This window comes from Podarcis vaucheri (genome assembly GCF_965113315.1).
Source record: "Podarcis vaucheri genome assembly, chromosome: 11".
In the NCBI taxonomy this organism is placed as follows: domain Eukaryota; kingdom Metazoa; phylum Chordata; class Lepidosauria; order Squamata; family Lacertidae; genus Podarcis; species Podarcis vaucheri.
In genome coordinates this window covers 48,889,280-48,914,256 of record NC_138749.1, presented here as the reverse complement: position 1 = coordinate 48,914,256, position 24,977 = coordinate 48,889,280, and the positions used below count along the sequence as shown (strand labels likewise).

Sequence of the window (24,977 nt, the reverse complement as noted above, 5' to 3'; positions counted from 1 at the left end):
TTTATTTGATGATAATGACCGCTCACCCCCTCCCAACAGGTGGGCGGGGTTTGTGACACCAAGTGGGGCTTACCTGACTGGGGGTCACCCACCTGCGTTAGGATGGCCATCGTCCCGCCCCCAGCTGGGGGCAGGGCCTATGGCCAAGGGAAAAGAGGCCAACCCCTTCAGCCAAACCTCACTTCGTTTCTTCCTTTTCCAGGTTCACCCACCCAACCCTCCCCTCCCCAATTGATATTTCCTACAGGTTAATATTTTGCCTTCCAGGTCAGTGGGCATTGCTATGGTCGTAAGATGGTTGCTGTATTCAGAACCGGGAAGGAATGTTCCCTGCATTGGCAGTTTTCGCCTTCCTTGTAGCATTTTCGTCACAACTTTGTGACGGTTTCTAGGCCCTGGCAAGGTATCCTTTAGTCTATCTTCGAGTCAGGGGAGAAGCATTTCATGCACCCTCCACACAGCAGCGTTTGCAGGGCCTGTTAAAAGGTTGATGGCAGGAGTCCCTGGCCCTGGAGTGGTGGCATGTAGGTCAAACTCTTGGCCAAGGTAAAGTGGGAGGGCACACTGTGTAAGTTCATGCTTTACAGTTTCCTCTCATTGTACCTCATTGCCCTGCACCTCCTCAGACCTTAACATACAGGTGAAGACGTCCCCAGATTTGCAAATCTGTCCCCAAATTTCTCCCCCAGAATGTCCCCAGATTTGCAAATCTGTCCCCAAATTTCTCCCCCGGAATGTCCCCAGATTTGCAAATCTGTCCCCAAATTCCTCCCCTGGAATGTCCCCAGATTTGCAAATCTGCCTCTGGGAGATGTGGCAGCGGCAGCCTCAGCAGCCCGGAGCCAGCCTGGTAGCGCAGTTGGCTCTGGCTGGCTTCAGGAGCTGCTTGCTGCTGTGACACTCACCATTTTTCCTCACTGGAAGTCCCCATATGATGTATCTTGTGCACAACGCATCATATGGGGACTTCTGGAGAGGAAAAATGGCGGGGGCCATGGCAGCGAGCAGCTCCTGAAGCCAGCCAGAGCCAACTGCACTACTAGGCTGGCTCCCGGCTGCTGCCGCCGCCACTGCCAAAGGGAAACCAGGGACGTCTGGCGGTACAGGTCTCCTGCCCCCTTCCCCCTTTGTTTTGACTGATCATGGGAGGCTCGGGAGTCGTGGCCAGCCGGCCGTTGCCCAATTTTTAAAAAACTGCGCATTTATGTTTCACAGGGTGCAAAAGAAGTGCTTTGCACCTTTATACAATATGCATGTGTGCTTGGGCCCAGGCTCTTTTGCCTCACCATCCCCACTACTGACTCCCTGTTGTTACTCAGCTTCAAAAAAAAGAGTGTCCCCAGATTCATTGAAAAAAATCTGGTAATCATAGCTTTGGAGGCCTCAGCTTCTATCACCATCAATAAGATTGGCATGCACTAAAGGCAGTGCCTTCTTGGTGGTGTCCCCTGCCCAACTATGGAACTCCCATTCCAGCAGTCCTTAAACACTCAATTGGTCAGGGTGTCCTTTCCCTAAGGGCCTTAGCGTTGTTGGTTTTTTGACATTTCTGACCTGTTTCATTTTATTTATAAAGGTATTGTATCCGAGAGATTTGTCTGGCATAACTAGTTTTTGAGAAACCCATGCTGTGTCTTACTAATTACAGCATCCTTTTCTATTACAGCTCAAAGAACAACTGTTTAAATATCTATTCTAGGACCTTTCCTGGTAACAATGTCAAGCTCACCAGTTGGTAGTTACCTAGGTCTTTCTCCCCTCCTTTTTGAAGATGGGGACATCATTTGCCTGCCTCCAGTCTGCAGGGACCTCACCTGTTCTCCAAGAATCCTCAGAGATTATAGACAGAGGATCTGAGATTAGATTCGCAAGCTCCTTAAGTACCCTTGGTTAAACATACCATTTCCTATTTTCAGTCTGAGATTAAACAGTCCGGCAACAGCTGTATCACCAGAGGTGCATGTGAGTCATGTATCAGTGCTGAAATGTACATTCAGCTGTTTTAGGTATAAGTGACCTGATCTTGGAACAAGTTCTCAATGGACTGCCTACGCAGGCCATTAGCAAATTATTCAATGGAGTGGGTGGGCAAAATAAGAGAGCAATCATTCTGCAGATTGTGATTGGGGTGTACCCTATAAACAAAATACTAATGGCTGCAATTCTATGATTTTCAGATGGATACAGTGGAGCAAGAATGACATTAGCCTTCATTCATATGCTTGGCAGGTCTAGGAATTGTGTCTGTAAGGTATTTTACATTTGAATGACGCCACTGAAATTTGATATAGTCAATAATAAAAACTAATTGAGAGAGCACTAAATGTACTTATGGGAAGTCAAATGATACAGGGCTAAGTTGGAAGGAGTTAAGGTTGAGTAACTTGCGCATCACATTCTAAACCCCCACGGAAAGAAGTTTGTCTGTTAGCTACATATGCAACACTTTAGTAGTTGTAATGCGTTACATCTATTACAGCAAAATTGGACTAATCACTTCGATACATAAAAGCTTGCCTTAAAGTGCCTTATATAGACGAGGCCTGACCTTTATGATACAAATTTCATTTCATTTCACTGTCAGCTCTTACATTTATTAATGCTTAACACAAAGTATTTCAGAACTATTACCTGACAATTTCACAGTGCATTTTATTCATGCCAAGGTTTCATCTTCGCTACCATTGGCTTGGCATATTACAACTGCTAGAGAGCTATTATTTCAAAACCAGGAAGGTCACACACACACACCCCTGCCTGTATAACGAACTGTAAGCTTCATGTTTTCTAACTGTCTCATCTAAATTCAATACATTACTGACATAATATGTTTTCCTGAGTCTTTTCACACCTGGTTCATTTGGCAAACTACATGTTCTGGTGATTATTTCATTATCCATGGGGGGTAGTCTTACTTCAAGCATTGTTCAGAATGTTCCAAACAATAAAAAGACCATTGGAATGATGCCAAGAATTTTAAATAGCATCTATGTTCCATCAAATGTATTTAGTCCCTTAATAAGAGTTTCTCTTTCTAAACCATGGTACTGAAATGGAAAAAAGTCACCATCATTTCTGCTATATATTCAAAAGTTCCCGTAGAAACTGATCAATAGGAAACTGGAGGTTTTGATGAAAAAGCTATGGCCAATTTCCAATTCAATTCTATCGTTGCCTTAATTCATCAGACTAGCATTCTGCTGTATTTCAGCTGCTAAATGTATTTAATTAATCCTGAGCCTGTCAGTTGCATATCTCTTGATAATTATTGCAGTTATGTTAAATTTTAAACAATTCTTTGACTGTCTTTCATTTCCATAACGATTCTATATATTGATTCAAATTCAAGACCATTGCTCTTGGTATTATCTACCTACCTACCTACCTGTTCATACAATTCTGTGGACAGATAACAAACTGAAATTGAAATTAACCATTTGTTATCACATTTCCAAAATATATGAAGGGTGCTACAATATTGTTGCATGGTTTTTCGAATGACAGCTTCAATATGTATAATGCTTATTTTGCATTTATAAGCAACCGCAACTGAGCTCTCCTAGGACACTGAAAAGCTAGACAGCTAGAAACTAATAATTATTTATGTTCAATGATGCATCATATACATCATGTAAAATGCTTGAAATTTGCTATTAACCCCTCAAATACAGTATTCATTTTACAAAAAAACAAGTTTGGGTTGATAATTATTCAGAACAAGAGCCAGCAAGTGAAATACAAGGGAAAGTATACAAAATTATCAATTTTATTAAAATATTTGTCCCTTGTGGTTTTTCTCCATTGTTTATTTACCTCTCATGCCTTGAAGAAATCCAATCACAGTGTATGATCAGCTTCAGGGTCAGTAGCCTAAAAGTAAGTATTTATTTATTTAGCTGTTTACTTGTAAACCCCTTGAGTTTTGGATTGGTTCTTTACCATCTCTAGATTCCAAACTGGCAACGTTTATGCATTTCTAACAAAATCTATTTATTGCCTCCCAAAAAGGTGGGGGGGGAGATGACAGTGCAAAGGAAATATACAATATAGTTAATAATCGTTATTCCAGTAGGTTAAACTTGTTCAAACTCACACTCTTAATTTCTTCCATAGCTCTATTTTCCAAATATGTAAAATTGTCAATTTCTTCATCGCTGCCATTTCCCTGTTTCCCTGTTTAGTATTTCCAATGCCTTGCCTGTATATTTTTTTCATTAACTAGCAAATTTCAGAAAATGCAAATTTATCAGCATTTGGAGTACCTCTAACTATTCCCCAGTGTATATATTTAAAATAAAACACTCGGCTATGCACCAGTTTGTGCTAGTTCTGCAAAAAGTGGAATACTGAGTGCTTCTTCCCTTGCTACAACACATACTCGTAACGTGATGTGTGTTGAAGACAAAATTGTTATTTTTATGTCAAGCAGGGGGGAAACTTGCAATATTTCACCAGCGCAGAAAACAATACAAGCCTTTTGGAAACAGTAGAAATCATTATCTGCCACCAGCAAGGGAAACACAAGGAAAGGGGAGCCTTAATTTATATTTTCGGATCATAGAATACAAGTTGGAAGATACCCCAAGTGTAAGAAGATGGAGGTCCAACCCCTGCAAGGCAGGAATCTTGAAATGCAGGCATATTTTGCTCCCCATGAGGCTCAAACCTGCGACTCTGAGATTGAGAGCCTCATGCTCTACCGACTGAGCTATGCCACCTTAGGGCTCATCAACACTTACTTTTGTTCTGCATTTCTAGACACAGGTTTCCAGGACCATGTTTGAGCCTTTTTTCCCCTTCTTTTTTCTTTTTTGCCCTGGCTCTTTTCCTGTGAAAATCTGCTCTCTACCACAGAAAACAATTCCACGGAAAAACTTGGGAATTGCCGTTTGCTCCGCTAAAGATCAGTAGAGACTGGGTTTTCCTGGGGAAAGCAGGGTGGGGGAGAGTGAAGATCTATGCCTAGAAAAGTATGGATGACACCTTAATGTGGTTGACTATCAGTCTCTCTCTATATAGGAAGATTCCTGCAGGGAAGAATCATGCCCCAGCAGGTGACTCAGGGTTAGCATTAAACACAGTTGGCTCTGTGGCACAACTGGATTTAGGATCTAGCACAGGAACGTGTGCCAGTTTTGAGAGCATTAAAAAAAAGGCCAAGCCTATCAACTAAATTATTTTTCAGGTCTGTGGTTCTTCAGATTGGTGGGTGGGTATTCTCTCTGCATCAACGCCAGTAATTGGCTGCCATGGCAACTTGGCCTGCAGTCTTCATACCAGGCAGGTCATAACAAACCAGGGAGCGGCAGGGGGAAGATGTATTATGCACTTTTTTTATTAATATCCTATTATCTTGTACCTGTTTTAAGCCTGTCCTTTTCCAGTTCTCTTAACTGTTTGTTGTATTATGTTCCTCAATTGCATCTCTATTTTTCCTATAAATATTGACCCTTATTTCTTTCTTATTGTAGGTCTAGGGCTTTTGAATCATGTATACCAAGAGCAAACTTATTATCCTAGAATGCATCCTTATAAAGTCAAAATGCCACCATCTATGCACAAGAGAGAATGTCCTTGTCTCTATTACACTCTCATGGAGATACATTGGGGGGAAGCTTCACTATCATTTTGGCACCAGGTAAACCTATTCTTATTCTTCAGTCTTATGTGTGTCTTTAATAATATTGTTAATTGATACTTAGTTCAAGCTTTGCTGGAGTTTTTTTTACAATTGTTATTAAAACAATGCACAATAGTGGTGCAATATGTTGTTATGCTTTAACCTAGAGTCACAAACCAAGCCCTTCTTGTGTCTTCAAAACTACCTTTGAAGTTCTTTTAAATGCTTTTTTAAAATAATCAAGAACATGGCTTTCCCTATTCAGTCTTAATTTTTGTATTAGTGCAAAGTAATCTTATTTTATAATATAGAATAAATTACAGAAGACCTGCATGACTCTAGTCTATTTTCTTGAAAGACCTTTAGACCCCTAATAAATATTTGTTGTTGTTGTTACTACTGCTACCCACCCTCCACCAGGTGAATAACCCCATCCAACAGAAAAAACTGCCACATGCAATGTAAAACCATGATTATGTTTAACAAATCACAAGTTAACCGTGAGTTGCTCTACAGATCAAGCCATGGCTTGTTTCTATGAAGTGTGGTTCGTTTTCATCTCCTTTTGCCTCATGCCTTTGTAGTTTGGTGAGCTTCTGTGGTGGGGTCAAATAAACCATGGTGATATGTAATGCCAAGCCAGCAAAACAAAACAATGTTATAAGACAACAAAGCAAAGTTTCAGATAGTGGTTTGTTTGCAGTAAACTAATCAGAGTTGAACTGATGGGCAGGGTTCATACATAACACTAAGCTATAGTTTAATAAAACATGGTTTAGCATTATGTGCAAACCAGGCAAGTTGGAGATATCCAACATTGGACATACTCAGAGTAGGCCCATTCAGTAAGTCTATGCCTAATGTTGGATATCATCCAGATATATACTAGCTATCCTTAGTTCAGTCACTGCAATTTGCCAGTTAAATCAATTAATCACTATTAAACAAAAAGACTGCCTTTATCAATTATTGTTTACATCACTATATATTAGCTATGAGTTTTATGCACTTTGTCAAACTAATAGAGGTTAGACCAAGTCTAAACAAGTGTGCCACTAAGCCAGGCTTCCTCAACCTCGGCCCTCCAGATGTTTTTGACCTACTCCCATGATCCCTAGCTAGCAGGACCAGTGGTCAGGGATGATGGGAATTATAGTCTCAAAACATCTGGAGGGCCAAAGTTGACAGAATCAGAGATAGAAAAAGGCCATAATGCATGGACAATGGCATACCTTCACCTTGGTAAGAAATAAATTTTGCAAGCCTAAGTTAGATACTCCATATCTGAAGTTGTTAAAAACTAGAGTACCGTCAGTAATTACTTTCAGCTTGGTATTTGAAGGAGTAGCATATGTCACTACAAGCCTGTATCTGCAATGAAGTCATGAAATATGCCTATTGATTCTTTTCATAGTTGTGTACAGACTTTAAATTAAAAATGGTTAGTGGTAGTGGATATAGGCCAGTTGTCCCTTGTAGTCCCTTATCTTCACAGTTTCAATGCTGTGGAAAAGATGGAAGAGACAAGTAAAAAAACTACCTTTATTTTTTCTTCTTCATCTGTTACATATTTTTAAACAGGGATGTGTTTTATTATTCAGACATTCAGGCAATGTTGATTTCATTAGTTTAGACAGGGAAAAAGCATATAAATGCAAACATTGTTGGCTTAACCTGAACATAACTGCATAACTTACTACTGACCAGTTGTGTGTTGCGAGGACCAAGGTCTTCCTTAGCCTTAAAGTGGAGTACTTAAAAATATTGCTAAATAGCCATGACTAGATTCTGGTCTTTGCAGTAAACAAACAGGTTTTATATTTTTTAAATCTTCAAGTCCATAATTGGATTATGTGTAAGGAGTTCAGATCATATAAACACTGTACAGGCCAAAGGAACCCTTGAAGATGAAATCGAACAGGTGTATGATAGGATACTGCATGTATTTACAAATATTATGAAGAAAAATTTGGTCAAATACTGCAAAGAAAGTGTTCACATTAGGATGGCTACCTTCTCAGCTCAAATAAAAATTAAAAACTCTCATTGGGAGTTTAAGACATTATCAATAATACAAACAGGTAGAGTGAAAACTTTCGACCAAGTAATATAGTCTAAGTTTTAATAGGCCAGGTTCAAGCTTGTATACCAAGGATTTACTAAAGTCATTAACAGCAACAGTGACAAACAATGACCAGATCTGCACAATGTGTTCTTATGTGCACCTAATTTCAAGACAATGCACTGCACTTTTGGCTGTTAAGGGGAAAAAATAAATTACAAAACAATCCCTGTAAATGCAATAATGAATCCGAAGGTGTGCATTTATCGATTTTAATACACATTTTGAATGTTACCACAAGATATTAAAAATAAATAAGTATGCCCAAAGGCATGCACTGATAGACAAAGTTATTAAAAGTTAGCTCTAGGAGGCTCTTTTTAAAAGGAAACAAACCATTGAGTTTTGGTCAACAAATCTGTCTAGCCATTTTACTTCCTTTGCTCCATTCTCCACATGATGCTGGCAGCTAAACATGACAAAAGCACACCTCTGTCATTATGGCTTTAAATGAAACAATGGGGGGGGCTGCCTTTTCTACTGAACAGTTCGCTTGTTCATAATACAGGCACTTCAAGGAGCTATGAGGAAAGTACCTGACCAAGGCTATTAACTGTTTCTTAGTGTCGCAATATTTCACCAAAGCGTAACAAAGTTCCAGGAACCCCCGGCTGTGATCAGGAACTAAGGGCTAGCATTCATTAAAGGCAGTATTACATCCAATCCATTTCTTCTCGTAAATCAAATAGCAAAATAATTTACAAACATACCTAAATTTTGTTACATGGCACATCCAGACCTTCACCTTGAAACTTGTTATTCAGCACTAGCTTTTGATTAATTTTTGTTGAATGTATTCCCCGATTCATGTTCACAGTTATTTCCTTGTAGTGTGTTTTTTCATAACTCTTAAGCATCTTTCTGTTGAAGTTTCAGCCTTTGTGTCGGACATAACTGGAAGCACAACTTGCATTATACAAACATTATTTCTGTACAAGCACTATTGCCACTTCTACTACACTGCATTTCAATTAGAGGCACAACAAAAGCTGAGTTTTAAATCGAGATTTTACCAACAGTGATTCACCTGCTCCCCTAGAAACCACAGCACAGACTTTTGGCATCAGAGGACTCCTTCTCTTGCTTCTGTCTCAGTACCACTGGGGCAGTGACTGTACCATGTTTTCTGATAGGATTTAATGGTAACAATTTTGCAAATGCAGTACCTTCAAAGCAATGGGGGAGGGGGAAATCAATGCAAGTGTTACTGACAAAAGAAATCTTAAAGCAAGACGTATTTCAAATGTTTGGGTAGTTATGCTTTCATGTCCATTGTTCTCTGAAAAATCACCTGCTTTCGGTATGGCATCAGAAAAACCTCAGCACGTGCCAGGTTTATGAAATATCTGGTCTTCAGCTAATCACTGCTAATGTTTTCTATGACAGTTTAGTTTTGCTGGAGGAAAGAGCAGCATTTTTCCCCATTGGTCCAGTATCTTAGTGGTCAAATATATACTCATGTGGACACAGATTTAAAGCTTCCAGAAGAGATGATCCAAACTAAATATGTTGAACCACCAAATCAAAGCAAGTATGAGGACCTTCTCATTGAAATAGGGGTGCCAGAAAAACGTGTGGTCACTAATCACGATATAGCAGATGAGCAAGTAAGTAATTCCCCATGGTCTGCCTTCTTCCAAAGTCATTTGTGACGCTGAATGGTTTTCCTTTTCCTTCGCTTGAAAAAACAGCAGCACCTGCAATTGTGAAATGAAAATGGTCTTACATGCAGAACAAGGCATCTCTGATATAAATATCATGCTAATCTAAATACAGTTAAGAAAATTAAGCCAGTTCAAAGCAGGTTAAAGACAAATCACATCGACTTATAGGGAAATAAGTGTAATAAAGCAGACTTCTAAAACATTTCATCATCTGATATCTATGCAGATGGTGCAATGAAGGTGGTATAGTTATGTGGAATCAACATCTAGGAGAGGAAAAATAAGTACAACACAAGACAACAGATCCCTGTACGTTGGTTTCATTAGCTACTAACAAACAGTATATGAACTAGGCATGGCAATGTTTGAACATAAATCTGTAGACATCAGTGGGCATATTTTGTGTGGCTTTGGGGGCTGGTTTATCTGTTGTTATTTTTTAAACATGTGATGCCGTTGAATCTTTTGCTTTTGACTTAAGCAACATGTGTCTGAATCAAGAGAATGGCTTGTAGGAATGGCTTTCCCCTATTAAGGTTTTGTTTATATAGTGAAGAATTACTTATATAGCCTCTTTTACCATTTGATAGTGTTCATGCCATCAGTAAGTGATAAATGCTGACAGTTACACTATAGCATTATGGGTAGCCAAACAGGAAAGAGAGGTGGTGGATGTTTGTACCAGTTTGTTCACTGGTGTCATAACGCTCCATCCAACTCTCTCAGGTCTTTATATAGAACATGGAGCAGGCTATGTCCCCGCTCTAGCAAAGGAATAGAACAAGAATGTGTTCCTGCCTTTGTGCAAGCAACCAAGTGGCTTAGGCATTAAAGTGTGAAATGTCAAAAGATGAACATTACAGCAAAATCCTGAATGTCTGAGTAAAAATGACACTGCTAACTTCTAAAACATTGCAAAGTTGGGGATCTCTGCCCCATGTCCGTTCAGTATTCCTTAACATCAATACAGAATTGTAACTGCACCCTGTAGTATGTTGCAAAATAAGTCCCAGGATGACAAAAATCCCCTTTTCCCCTTTCAACAGCCTATACAGACTATGCTACAGAACATGAGACCCATTTCTAAGTATTAGAGAAAAGGCCACTGAAGACACAGTATTGTCTTAAGAGACACGGGTCGTACAACTGACCACACTCTCCCTTACTGAGTGTGAATTCCCTCTGTTCACTTAAACTTGGCACCACCATTAATCAGGGTTCATGCTAACCCCAGTAAGGCCAGCAGAGGAAAAGTGGGAGGCAAATTCACACTCAAGAAAAGCTGACACCAGCCAGTGTACTGGTGTATTGGGAAGGCTGATATAAACAATTATCAAAACACATTACGATAAGACTTGAAGAAATTGATGCTAATACATGCATAACACTATCCTCAACATCACCCTGTTTATTTGGACAAATACACATTTCATAAAACGTTGTAACTGCTTTGTTTGCATTAAAAAGATATTCACACAACTGTAGAATACCAGTTGCAGCCAATGATATGCTCTTAACTATAAATGGTCACTAGAGGGCCTCGCTTTCCCATGTATAACACACAGTTACTATTCTGAGGCGTTCTACTATCTATCCCCTTTGAGGCAGAAATTCCAAGTCTGTGAGAAAAGTAGATACATACTCATGACCTGTAACACAGAAGAAGGCATTTATAGTCTACATGAACTTATACTGCCCTAGTTCTAAAGGCTATAAAATGATTTAGGACTTAATTGCTTTGTGCAAACAGTAGTTAACTATTTTCAGGACCTTTGTTCTCACTGCAGGCAAATGCATGCAAAACTAAACTGCCCTGTGCAATGTCACGGGTCTATAATATAGTTGATTTAACAACTTGTCTGCTCCCCACCTACAAAGTAAAGTGTCAAATCTTGCCGAGACTGAGCGCCAAGGCATGGGAAAGGAAATCTCCTTTTCCCTTAACATCTCTGTATGTGACCTTTCCCATCATTTACTTTTAAGATGTGCCTGCACTTCAGGATTTTCCAGGTCTATTTTATAGGCTTTTAATTTCTTGTTGCTTACATCAACTTTGGCTTTGGTTGTCTAATTGTTTTCAGGAGCTTTTCCTCCTCTCTTAGGCTTACAGTCATCAAGTTCTGCTGGGGTAACTCATCTGTTTCTTGGAAAGCATGCTAACCTTTTAAACAACAACAACTACTGAATTTCTATATGCCTGGAAAACATTATTGTTCCAGCCAAATGATGGGGGTGTGGAGATACAAATATGCATCAAAGAGCTGCAAAATAAAGCCACAAACCAGGCTTATCTAGATGAGACAGCCTCAAAGTACTTTGCAGGAGTACAAAAACAGCTCAGTGAGGACTGTGCCTGCTCAGTGGGTGCAGAACACACTGCCTGTTGTAAAGAAGGTGGTCCTAAAAACATGGGGCAGGGAGAATGAAATATTCTGGAAGAGAGCATGGCTGACTGTAAACTTGAATAGGAGCACTGCACACTGCAACATTTTATTGGTTTCACATGACCCTTCTGTCTCTGATATTCAATTTGATATTTCCCACACCATTAAATAGCAGGCAGCAAACATTCCACTCCTATTCCTATGCCTCTAAGGGCTGGTCCAGGCCAATTCCCAACAAGGAGGCAATATTTGTAGAAAGCAACAAAAACAGACAGCATAGCTCAGGCTGAAGGGGGAAGCAGACCCCAGATGCACTCTTGGTGGCAGCTACTGATGCTCTTTTACCAGGCTTGTTGTCAGTAGTTGCCAAGGGACCAACCTCCTGATATGAACTCCAAGAAATGCCCAACCAGGCTGAATCCCGTTGCCAGGCCCACAACTGATTTTTTAAAAAAACTCTAAAAACCCCAAAGGGAATTTCACAAAAAACTCCAAAGTATTTAGAATTCCACCTGAAATATATGTTGCGTTTCAAGGTGACTTCCTTTCCAGGTGAACAGAAGTTTAGACACCGATTGTAAACTATGGTAGCCAAATGTGATTTAGAGCTAAGAAAGCCAGTCAACAATTATTTATATTTTCCAAAGGACTCCAAGTGTGAATATTGAAATACTACAGAGACTATGACAACAGGGATAACAGTGGGTTGTTAGTAAGCTTATTTATCCATTTACAACAAATGAAGGACACACACGCATACAGAATACTAGAAGATATTCCAAGAAAGAAAACAAAGCGAGAGACAGATTTAGGAAGCAGAATTTTAAGAAAGGGCTACCCGGGGGGGGGGGGAACCCTGAGAGGACGAAGTGAGAGCATAAAGAGCAACATTTGGTCCTTTGTCATTTCCTCCTCCTCACATGCAGAGCCACACACCTACGAATCTCCTATTTCCCACGTTTCCTCCCACTTTATCTCATGTAATTACTAATGGGTGGTGGAAAGGTACGGTGACAGACAGACAGGAGCAGGTGACTCAAATCAGTTACCAATCAAACTGCCAAGAAAAGGTCGGATTGAGCTAACATATAGATGTAAAGATTGGCCAACATCTCCATCTTAACAGAAAAAGCAGCTAACCCACCTACTCAACTCCCTCCCCTTCCCCACTCTTCTCAGTACTGAGAAATGAAGCAAAGGATAGTAGCTGTCAGGAAGGCATGCTTCCTAGTACTGTACATGCTTCACCACTTCAAGGAAAAGGGATACAACGTGGGGAAGGAACGCAGAACATGGGCATTTCTCCAGCATCTCAAATGAACTCCACCTCACTGCTCAGTCTCAGAGAGAATAAAGATGATGGACTGTAGCTCAGAGTAGCTGTTTTGCATGCAATGCAAAACATCCTGGGTTCAATGCTCTGCAACACTAGGTAGGGCTGGGAGAGATTCCTGCCTGAAACTCTGAGGAGTCGCTGGCAGTCAATGTAGACAATATTGAGTTAGATGGACCAATGGCCTGACTCCTATGTTCCTTTCTAGCCTTCAGTTAATCTCTAAACTGGATCAATGTTTCTATAAGATACAGTGAAATTGCCTGGGAAGAGGGAGCTCCTTTCATTAGTGAGAAGAAAACGGGTGGCTTAGGCTGTGAGGCTTTGAATCAGGGTGTCTGAATGAATTCAAGGCAATTTAACTCATGATTTGAATCAGCGAGAAGAAGAAAGTATGAAGATGAAGCTTGCCGCTGATTCTGCATCAAAACAATGGTGTAAATCTGACTAAACTATGTTATTTTACAGTTAGTACTTTTACTTTTCATTCTTACCACTAGACTTTGCATCCCTTTGCCACACAATATATGCATTGCAAAGGTTTTCTTTGTTTAGCCTAGAGACGGAATGCTTCTAAAATATTCTTATATAGTCTTTCTTATAACCAGCACTTATTTAATACATTAATGGTGCAATCCCATGGGCATTTCTCCCTATTGCAGTTAGGCAGTAAGTAACCTGTCACTCAAGGAACTACCCTTTGCAGTTTGGGAGGGTTTTTTTCTAACTCCTCAGTGTTGGTGGGGTTTTTGGAACAATGTGAGAAGTTGATTCCCCCCCCCCCAAGCTGGTTTCCATTGATGTCTTCCAATCTAACTCTAGGACATAATCATAACAATATCCAAGGTTATGGAAGGACTATACCTGCCACTGACTCTGCTGGCATTACAACACCTATTTGCACAGGCATTAAAAAAAAATGCTAGCATTAGTTTGTTGTTTTAAGGAGTCCTGCTGACTCCATAATGTATTTTTTATGATTGAGCTACCATTAAGTTTGTTTTATCTGTTCTGCACAGCTCTTAGGTCATCTGTACTTTAATTGATTAGTAACCTGCCCTAAAATCTTGCTATAGGGCTGAATGAAAGTATATTAAATAAACAAATAGGGTGAAGCAAAAGCTGTGGAACTGCACATGAACAATTTCCACATGTACACAATAGTTCACAGAGACTTGACATATACACAGTTCAAGAAGAAATGTTCTGTAGTCATTTGCACTTCCCACTACTGTTGACATCAACATGAGCAAGAGCCAGCATGAAAGAACTTCCCACATTCATCCCAGGTTTGTGCAAAGATAAAGCTAGTTGAGAGCTCATTTGTACTGAAAAGGGATGACTGCGATACCATATGTGATGCATGTAAGGATGTCATGAGTGATAGGATCTTTTCGGTCAGTGCGACAATGCTTCTTTTGAAATGCATCTTTGCCTGCTCGTTCTGCACTGCATGGAAATTTTTCCTAGGCAGGCGCAAAACTTTCACTTCAAATTGCAGCCAGGGCACACTATTTTTCTGACAAGATTTTGCACAAAGTCTGATTATCATTCCCAGTTCTAGATAGGATATATTATTGGTCCATCCCTCAAAGCGTTTTCTTCTCTGAATGAGATGAACAAAGCAGTATTTTCACTTTTATGATTTATTTTATTTGTCATGACTATTGTGTACCTGACACCATGCTTGTTCTACAGCTTTACTGAGGCAGGTTTACACAGCTTTCATCAATGTATTTTAGGCTGTGACCTCTACCAATATATTTATGTCCACTTGTATATTATTATAGCTCATGTTTAAACAAATACACTGGATTATGTTGTTTTAACCTTAATATGCCTCAAGAAAATGCCCCTGTGTCTCCCAATTGTCTGGTACAAATACCAAACAACGTAAGTTTGACAAGCTCTTCCATCACTTTAGAAAATCTGCCATTTAGTTACAGGGTTAGTAAATCAGTATGATAAAAATTAGCTTTGTGCACAGATTGCATTCAGCAATGAAGTCAGGGAACACGCAAAAGTATGAATTTGAGAAATGCAAATGTACACAGGTTGAGCTATCAGTTAGCAAATAATTACCAATGACTAAACTTTCATAAATATCTGCTATAACTTAGTGGCAATAGTGCTTTAATTGTTTATGATGTTAGCACCTAAAAAAAATAGTCTGCCCTCTATAATGGCATACCAATAGGTAAACTACTGCATATAATCATTGACATTAAAACAAAAATTTAGAAGTATTAGATAAAAGTACACCAAGATTTGAAAAACAAGCAGAAACAGAAGCAGGCAAAAGTGCTCCTCGATAAGGTAGTAAGTTTCTCATGTTAAAAAAGACCAATAGCAAAAGCCATTAGAATTCATTTGTAATGGTTTTCCAATTGTACTTTGCTCTTGAGAGCTCTTTTGTTTTTAAAATGCTCTGGAGCCTTTTTCTGCCTGCCTGCACTTTAGAACTCACCACATGTTCAACACTTTCTGGCAGCTAATACAAAGAAAATACAAAGGGGAAAGAGAATCAGAATGCTATCCATTGTAAAAGTGCTGCATTTTGCATATATAACATAACACTGAAGTTATCAAGAACCGAAACGATATTTTACAGTACAACAAATGCACAAACTTTGCTTCTTTGCTATGCAATTTGCTTTGCAAAATTTTCAATGAGGGTATAATTATACCCTAAAAGTGTCCCATGCTCACATGCAGAGGGGTTCTTTTAGGTGTCAATAAAGCCCTATTCCTTTTACCACTACCACATCACTGGCGTATGAAGATCTTGAGTTATTTGGAGTTAAGAGAAAAGGGTACTTACATGGGTTTATGAAAAGATGCACCCACCTCCAATTTACTGTACTAATCAGGTGGAGGAGGGAAGAAATATGCTCTGTTGAGTCCCTAGAAAAGTGGCAATAGTGCTTTAATTCCCTAGAAAATGGACTCAAGCTGCAGCCTTCCCTAGAGAATAGCTGCACTCATTTGCATTCTTTTGGGTAAGTACCGTATTTTTTGCACCATAACACTCACTTTTTTCCTCCTAAAAAGTAAGGGGAAATGTCTGTGCGTGTTATGGAGGGAATGCCTATGGGTGGCATGCCTATGGATTTTCCTCCTCTAAAAACTATGTGCGTGTTATGGTCGGGTGCGTGTTATAGAGCGAAAAATACGGTAGTTTTGAGAGCTTCCTAAGTTAAAAAGTGACAAATACAAGCAGTGATTGGATTTGAAGCACTTCAGCTCAACACGCACGGTCACATGTACCTTTGGGGGCCCTGTGATTTGAAAAGCTGAGTCTAAAGCGCACCATGAATGCCCCTACTGGGTAGTACTATGACACTGCCCATTTTAAGCAACAGAAATCCCTCCCGTGTCAAGTATTTGTTCCCTCCAATCTGTCCTATCTTGAGAACTAGGTACTGAAAAACTAAAATGCTCCTATGCCTTGGAGGTTTTGTGGAAATAACAAAACCTCAATTTTTAACAAGTTTAAATGCAAAACTATTGAAGCAATTTGTGATTTGCTAGTTAAAGTCATGAACTAAAAATAGTGGAAATTACACTTGAAAAGACAGACTAACTCACACATTCAGTACCACAATATGTGATGGTAACATAGCGATTATTTTGTATAAGATAATACGTACTTTGTTTCGTCCATTACTTCCACTTCTGTAGGGGCTGTGATGGGTGCATTTGAACGTCCTGCAGTAGGATCATCTGTGTTGAGCTCTCCATTTGTTGAGCTTACAACCTGCAATTACAAGTATTTCCAAAAATCATACACTAGTAAATTCCCATATTTGGTGCAATATTTGTTTCATAGCATAAGGAGCTGAAATTAGTATATTAATGCGTTACTTCTAGGTTATAACTATTTTTCCATTCAAGCCTCGTGCATAGTTTTACTAAACTTTCTCCAACTGCTTGTAGAAAAAGCCATCTACAAAAAAATTGACTAGTTAAAGGAGAAAAAAGTGAAGATTTAGCAATAAAGGATTTGCCGTAAATTGTAACAGCTATTACTATGAAATATAGCTTTAACTTCAAGCATTGGCAACATTCAGTGGCGCCTCCTGTGGCAACTTGTAAATGCCAGCTGAAAACTTTTCTATTCTGCCAGGCCTATGCAGGCAATGGTTTCCTGGTCTTTTTCCTGAACTTTATTGTTTTTTAACTTGTTTTAAACTTTGCGTGTTTTTATGTATTCTTGTTTTTACTGTTGTAAACTACTCTGATATACTTTTGTAATATAAGAGTATATAATTATTTTTATAAATAAAATAAATTCTACAAAAGGGAGAATGAAAGCTTGTCCTATGAATGTCTTGTGAAGGGCCATTTTAATGAAGGTACATGCCCACAAAAACATAATGAATATGATACCAAACACTCTTCAAGCCTTTTCTGCTTCTGAGTATACTTTCACCCTAATAAACAAGCGGTGCAATTTCTACCAAATGGCGGAATTAAACATCACACTATACCAACTTCCTGTGTGTGCAAGAATTTCGCATGCCAGATGGAATGATCTCCTCTCTCCCTTTCTGTGTGCCATTCTCCCACCCCGCCACAGCCAATTTCTAGGGCGCAGCAATGGGCCCCACTGTGAAAGCAGAAGTCCTTTTGCACAGGGCTTCCACTGGCAGGAAACGTTGTGTTAATCCCATCCATAATATCCAAACATCTGCTTTGCTTGCTACACGCCTCATGGTACTACCAAAGATCAGGAAAAATCTTTGGGGGGGTGTATTTCAAGAAATAAAATTGATATAAACCTGGCTTGTTCCTTACAAAAACCACAAAGCATCAGCCAGTTTTCAGTCTTGCTGGCTACAGGGGTCTGTTTCACCAACACATTCTGTTGAGGGAATGCTCTTCATGAAACAGTACCCAACAGGATTGAACCTCACCACCCAGCTCATCATTAGACATCACCTAGTTGCTGGATAGGGAAATGGCAGGTCCAAGATTGGTCTGTGGACCAGCCCTAAAGCAACAGCAAACTGGGAGCCTATAGTAAAGGGACCCCTGACCATTAGGTCCAGTCGCAGACGACTCTGGGGTTGTGGTGCTCATCACACTTTATTGGCCGAGGCAGCCGGCGTACAGCTTCTGGGTCGCGTGGCCAGCATGACTAAGCCGCTTCTGGCGAACCAGAGCAGTGCACGGAAATGCCGTTTACCTTCCCACCGGAGCGGTACCTATTTATCTCCTTGCACTTTGACATGCTTTTGAACTGCTAGGTTGGCAGGAACAGGGACCGAGCAATGAGAGCTCACCCCGACGCGGAGATTCGAACTGCCGACCTTCTGATCGGCAAGTCCTAGGTTCTGTGGTTTAACCCACAGCGCCACCCGCGTCCCACAAGGAAAGAAAATACAAGAAAAGAAAAGCCTATAGGCATGTCTAAAATATTTAGAAAAAACCCCAAGTGAAATCTGCCTCTCACAATAAATAAGATGTCTGGATAATTTGCTGGGGGGGGAAGAGAGAACCATTTTTAAAAAGACCTTTTATAAGTGTTTCAAGTTACTGCAACACAAGAACTGTGAAAGAGACAATTCATCAGAGCTATTCAGCTGACATTTTCAGGAACTAAGGCAAACTTTTGTAAAACAGGAATGTAGGAGGCTAGCTAGTGAAACACTAACAATGAACGGTATGTTTCTTCCAGAAATCAAAGCAAGTGAGAAAAATGGACAGTCAGAAGAATTTTCTTTTTTATGTCTCACATTGACAAGTCAAATAGTGTTAGACAACCAACAAATTTCTCTCCACAACTTGAATCATTCATTTGTTTTAATGGAAGCTAAATAGACAGAATAAAACTGAAGACAGATTTCCCAAAGCACCATAACCACATGTTTGGGACTTTCAAAAAAAACCTAATCACTACCAACAGATGCTTTGCTATTCTGTACTTACTAAAATGATAGGTAAATGAGATCAGTGAACTATTTTGAATGCATAAGGTCAAGGCTAAAGCTTTCCATTTTAAGATGCTTTCAGGTGCTTTATAACCGCCGAAGTTAATAATGTAGGCCAATATCTTCCAACACGATAAAACTATTTTTGAGGCAACAGTACATACCGTCCACAAGAGTGAACACAAAGAACATTTTGCCATACAAGGCTGACCTGCTAGTGATGATGGCAGGTCCTCAGGTCGCAGGAGAAGGGATGTGTTCTGTTTAGAAGTATACATTTCCATGAAAGCAACACTAGGTTCCCATTCATAGTTCAAAGAGACAACCTATCTCATTGCTCTGGTACTGGGACCTGACCCTCTCATGCCAACTCTTGTGTTTGTTTAGCACTAGTAGCAAGCAATACTGCTGCGCCAGTAAACAATGCTCTCTGCCCGATTCATCTATACTGCAAAGGAGATTATAAAGAATGGATTTGCTAACAGCCTCTTATGTAGGATCCTAAATGTTTGCATGTTGAACAAGCAAAAACACAGCACTATAAAAAGGTTACTGAAATCAAGTGGGATAGAACTGCATAGCTATACTCAATTTGCTGGAATAGGCTATTTTTTAGCTGCAAATGGCACAAGCCTCTCCTGTGCTGACGTTAAACCAGAAGCACATAGGCTGCATGCTATTGGAAAGTAGTCAAGATTAAAGTTTCAGGTGTCACTACTGAATTAGTTTACTTAAAAGTTTTTCTTCCTTTACAGAAAACTTGTATTTGAGATCGCCCACAAGTTGCACATTTTTATTTCAATATTATGATTCATAATAGCTATTCACAACCTTAAACTCCAATTTTGACTATGAACATTTTATTTGGAAACCCAACCCAACCACTCATTTCAGATGTTACATAACGAAAGATAAATACTCCAAGCTCAAACCTAAAATGGTTCAGTTTGTGTGAAGGTAAATTTATTTATTATCCAGGAACCCAAGAACACCCAAGAAGTTCACAAGGTGAGCTTTTGCAAACATAAGCAGCAAGCCCAACAAGATGTTAAATTTATGGGCTTAATTCTTTGTATGCTTTGTAGAAGGATCCTGTAGCAGTTTCTGGTAGTTGTAGTCAGGAATTGGAAACATCTAAGCCATTCAGGAACCTTCATCAAAGCTCACAGCAACAGAACAAGACTTAAAATGTGTCAATGAGTCATATCCAAGGACATCTCTTTTGTAATTTACTACCTAATTTGAGATGCCCTGAAAAATACAAACCATCATGATTCAACACGGAATAAGGAGTGAATGGGATATGTTTTTAATTATTTGCTAGATTTATATTCCAGCTTGCCATAAAAAAATGTCCATGGCAGCTAGAACTGAAAACGCAATAATAACTTAAACCTAGACTTACTGCATTGCACCTACATATTTCAATGATTCTGATGTAGTCACATATCAGTCATGGCACCATGACTGGACTAATTTCTATAGACAACCGCTATAAGACTCCAAGCATGTATGGGAAAACTCACCAATTCGCTGCACAAGCACACAAAATCCTGACCAAACGAATATCTTGAAGAATAGTGCTTATAACACATTTATATTACCAAATCATTTATAGGAAGATCTGCCACAAAATATTGCAGAAACTTCAAGATTAGCAACTTGCAATTTGTTCCTTTTCCATTAAAGCAGGTCATGGAGGTGTCAGACGACAGTGACAGTCATCTCATTCCCTATAATCACCATTACAACACTAGCTTAGTTCCCACCTTTGTCACTATGGCTGTAGCAGAGAACCACTTAACAGACTCTACTGAACAAAAGCAATGAGATCTCTATATAAATGCTAAGTCAAAATGATTCATTTGTACTACTGTGAGGAGTGAGAATGCTCTCACCAAAATTAACAGCAAAAATAAATGGTGGCATTTGGTGTTTTACAATGTCCTTCATGAAGATCAGCAGTGCCTGACAGTTTACCAGTATCAGAAAAATACTCGTGAGTGCACTTGTAAATTACAACAGGCATCCCTTTTCTTTACATGGATGTTCAACTCAGGTTTGTTTTTTAAAAAAAACCCAATCTTTCCTCTCAACGAGCCAGCTATGGGATATTATTCTTATAGTATTGGATATGATAGTAGGTATTTTGGATTGATAGCTGCAATTCCCTCCTGGCAAGGGAAGTGGATCCATTTGGATGGGCAACCCTTAGAGACCGATGGAAAATATTCTTTCTGAGCTTCTTCTCTGGCATTGTGCAGCCCAAGTGGCTCCTTGGTATTCTGAAGAGCTATGGGATTTGAAGCAAGCTGGATGACTAGAGTGCAAGAGGTACAAGTCTCACCATGAAGCCAACCAAATGCCCATAACCATGCATACCATGTGGCAGTGCAAACAGCAAAGAAGTTGCATTTCACAGCCTGCATTGCATCATCTAGTGGGCAGCAAGTTGAACTATCTTGCGTGGTCTGGAGGTTACAGACACACTGGCTGCTGTTAACAGACCGGTGACCATTTCAGTGACCAAAACTGACACTTTTACAAGCACCAAATAATGTTCATTTTGCACTTGCAAATAATAATTCACTTTGGAGCTCCCTGCCCATTGGCATTAGGAGGATAAAGGTAAAGGTAAAGGGACCCCTGACCATTAGGTCCAGTTGTGACCGACTCTGGGGTTGCGGCGCTCATCTCGCTCTTTAGGCCAAGGGAGCCGGCGTTTGACTGCAGACAGCTTCCAGGTCATGTGGCCAGCATGACTAAGCCGCTTCTGGCGAACCAGAGCAGTGCACGGAAACGCTGTTTACCTTACCGCCGGAGCGGTACCTATTTATCTACTTTGACGTGCTTTCGAACTGCTAGGTTGGCAGGAGATTAGGAGGGTACCCACACTTTCATGTTTTCAGCAATTGCTGAAACCATTTTTGTTTAACTAAGTCTACCAAACATGTAAATGTAACAAATATTTTAATCTGTTGTTTTGTTTTATAATGTGTGTTTTAAAAACTGCTCATTTTATACTGGGGGAAAAATCAGGCTCTCTAATTTTTAACATCTGCTTTTATCATTCATTTCGATGCATATTTTATATTTTATGCAAACTGCTTGGAGATTTTGATGATTAAATGGCAAATAAATTTTCTTAAATAGTCTCTGCCTGCTCACTGTGAACTATTGAATCCCAGTTCTGTCTCAACAGCCATTAAAATCGCTCAGTATGGGAAAAGCATTTCGCTTCTATTGTTGTCTAGTACTTGAGACAACAGCATGCTTTAGCTAATCGTGACTATGGCTGGACAAAAATATGTCAGGAAAGTACCTTCTTTCTGTATCACTGATTTGTAATTATCACAGTGTCATTCAATAATAAAAAGGAAGACCCTCAATTATCCTTGTATAAGCATTAGTGAAACGAAGTACAAGTGTTGGTAGGATTATGGAAACAGCAAGATTAACCAGTGGACCAATATGATTGCAATTAAAGAAGCAAGAGCTACTCAGGTCCTTATTTTAGATGGGGGAAAGGGAGAGCAGAATCTTAGAGAGCTTCCCATCTGCCACTCAATTTTCATGAGGAATTGGAAGCCCATTGAAAAGGGTGAACGGATTTCAATGATTAGCTTTTATGCATACTCATTCTGTATTTACTGTGAGAAGATTGCTCAATTTTGTCATCAATACCACTAATACGAATTCAATCCCCTCTGTTATGATGGAGCGATAAATACACTTGCAATGAGAAAAAGCAAGCAGAGTATAGATTCACAAGCTACTTTTGAACATACACTCCAATTCAGTGAGAGCCTTCTAAGTGGAAGATGTGAAGGAGATGCATGTGTTCAAACCTCAGCACTGAAATACTTCACATCCAGACCCTGCGTTAACAAAGGTCACTCCTGCAGCACCCATGTACCACTTAAGAGTTCATCTGTTCTTGTGGCACTAACATATCAGTTACATGAGGAAATGGAAAATGCAGCAGCTAGCCATCCCATTTCCTGGCTGTTTAACAAGAAACACCACTAAAAGAACCAACAGCACTAATAATATGTTTGGGGTGGAAGGACATCTGCACAAGCATATTAGATATATAATAGCCTACTACACCAAAACTTATTCCTGGTGGCATAAAGCTTCTTTACGTACATTCCAGTAGCACAATATTTTGCAGATATTCTAAAGTCCAAATTCATTTGGCTCCAATGTTATTTCTATCACTACCACTGAGTGTCATTCCATCTGTCAACTCAGTCAACTATACCAAACACTTCCCCCCCCAAAAAAAAAAAATTCCAGATGAGTATTTTTCTACAAGCATTTGTAGAAACGAAGTCAAATTTTGTGTGATCTTTTTTAGTAGGGATATTATCACAAAAGGAGTGTGGTTACAAACTTGGTTATGAAGTAGAATTTTCAGCAGAAAACTACACACATGGCGCGTGTGTCCAAGGATATAAAGATGTGGAAATATTCATGCAAATAACAGAAAATACCTGTACCGAGCCACCATGTCTGTCAGCTGCTAGGTGAGCTCTCAAGTGATGGGGATTGGCCTGATGGGGGTCCCAAGCTGCCCTGTGGTCTGTCGACTGCCAGTTATACAATGCATTAAGCATGCATGGAAGAGGAGGAATAAGAACCCAGAACATATTAAACACATCATGCGGCTAATCAGCTGTATTCTACATTAAAATAAAAAAATCACAGGAACACAAGGGCATCTATGCACATGTAGCATTATGCATACATATGTATTTGAATACAGAAAGACACATGTTTAAAGTTTTTTTAATATATACAAAAAGTAAGTAATTGAAAATGTTCAACAAAAACTTCAAACATGAAACCCCATGCAGAATAGGAATACTTGGGGACATTTGGGGCAGGATAAACTCTGCTTTCTAAAAAGCTCACTTGAATGAGGCATTCTTAAAAACTGAGATCTACAGTACTTCCATAGCATGCACACTCAATATAATACAGATTGTCATAGATACATTGAATATTTGAAAGCTAACATTTAAACCTGCCAAAACTGTTTAATCCAAAATTTAAAGCAGAAGTTAACATGAGAAACTTAATGTGGTGTTTACACTAATGTACTATTTAATTTTTCTATACAAAATGTAAGAATAAAATGCAATTATTTTGACAGATCCACATTTTTACTTGTGTGTCAAGTCTATTAAGTACACTGAGTCTTGAGCCAGGCTGCACAAACCTACTCATTTCATAGGCACAAGTTACTCTCAGTTTACTTTTGGAAAAAAGCTATCTGTCCTGCTGAAGGAAATAATAGAATAGACGTAACCAGGCCAGGCTGCTGCCACTAGCTTTGGTTCAAAAAATACTGGCAACTTTGAGCTACAGTTAATATTTGATAGCATATGTATTCTTAATCAGCCCTTGTTGTAAAGATAATAATATAATTCAAATAAAAATGACAGAGCAACTTCAAGAAATACAAAATATGTGGGGACAAATTCAGCGTAAGGCTAAGCTGATTACTCCACCGGAGCAAGCACTTCTGATTGCCTGACGGAACAATCTGCCCTCTCTCCCCCACATGCAGTGTTCCAAGATTTCTTTAGGGGGAGGTGGATGCCCCATTGAGTTAGCTAGCATGGGCTTCCCCTAGCAGGGTTTGTTAGCTGAATCCCACCCACAAACTCTAGAGAACTCCATGAACTATGGGCAAACACTGAACCAATTGTTTCAGGAACAGCTATAAAATTATACTATACACCTCAACACTTAGATGCTTTTGGTCACGGCCGCAACTCAATTAGAATTTTTAACAACAAGTATAATACCTGAGCTAGAACCATTCCCCATCTGTATGTTTGACTTCTATAGAGCTCTTGCTAAGAAAAGATAGCTAGCAATGAGAGCATAGGGAAATCTAGGTATTTCAAAAC

At 39.5% G+C, this 24,977-nt stretch overlaps 1 protein-coding gene across 6 annotated transcripts in view; it reads right to left on the bottom strand.

The window, feature by feature from the left end:
• Positions 1–7,148: 7,148 nt before the first annotated feature.
• CSNK1G3 (casein kinase 1 gamma 3) overlaps positions 7,149–24,977 on the bottom strand; it is a 49,730-nt gene continuing 31,901 nt past the window's right edge. Inside the window, exons 12-15 of one of the 6 annotated variants that reach the window (XM_082191608.1) lie at positions 23,553–23,648; positions 16,774–16,880; positions 15,591–15,614; positions 7,149–9,439 (exon numbers count right to left, since the gene is read on the bottom strand). In XM_082191608.1, the coding sequence (XP_082047734.1) occupies positions 9,385–9,439; positions 15,591–15,614; positions 16,774–16,880; positions 23,553–23,648 (282 nt within the window). In that variant the 3' untranslated portion in view covers positions 7,149–9,384. The remainder of the gene's footprint in view (positions 9,440–15,590; positions 15,615–16,773; positions 16,881–23,552; positions 23,649–24,977) is intronic. The other 5 variants (XM_082191609.1, XM_082191610.1, XM_082191611.1 and 2 more) reach the window with 5 other exon arrangements.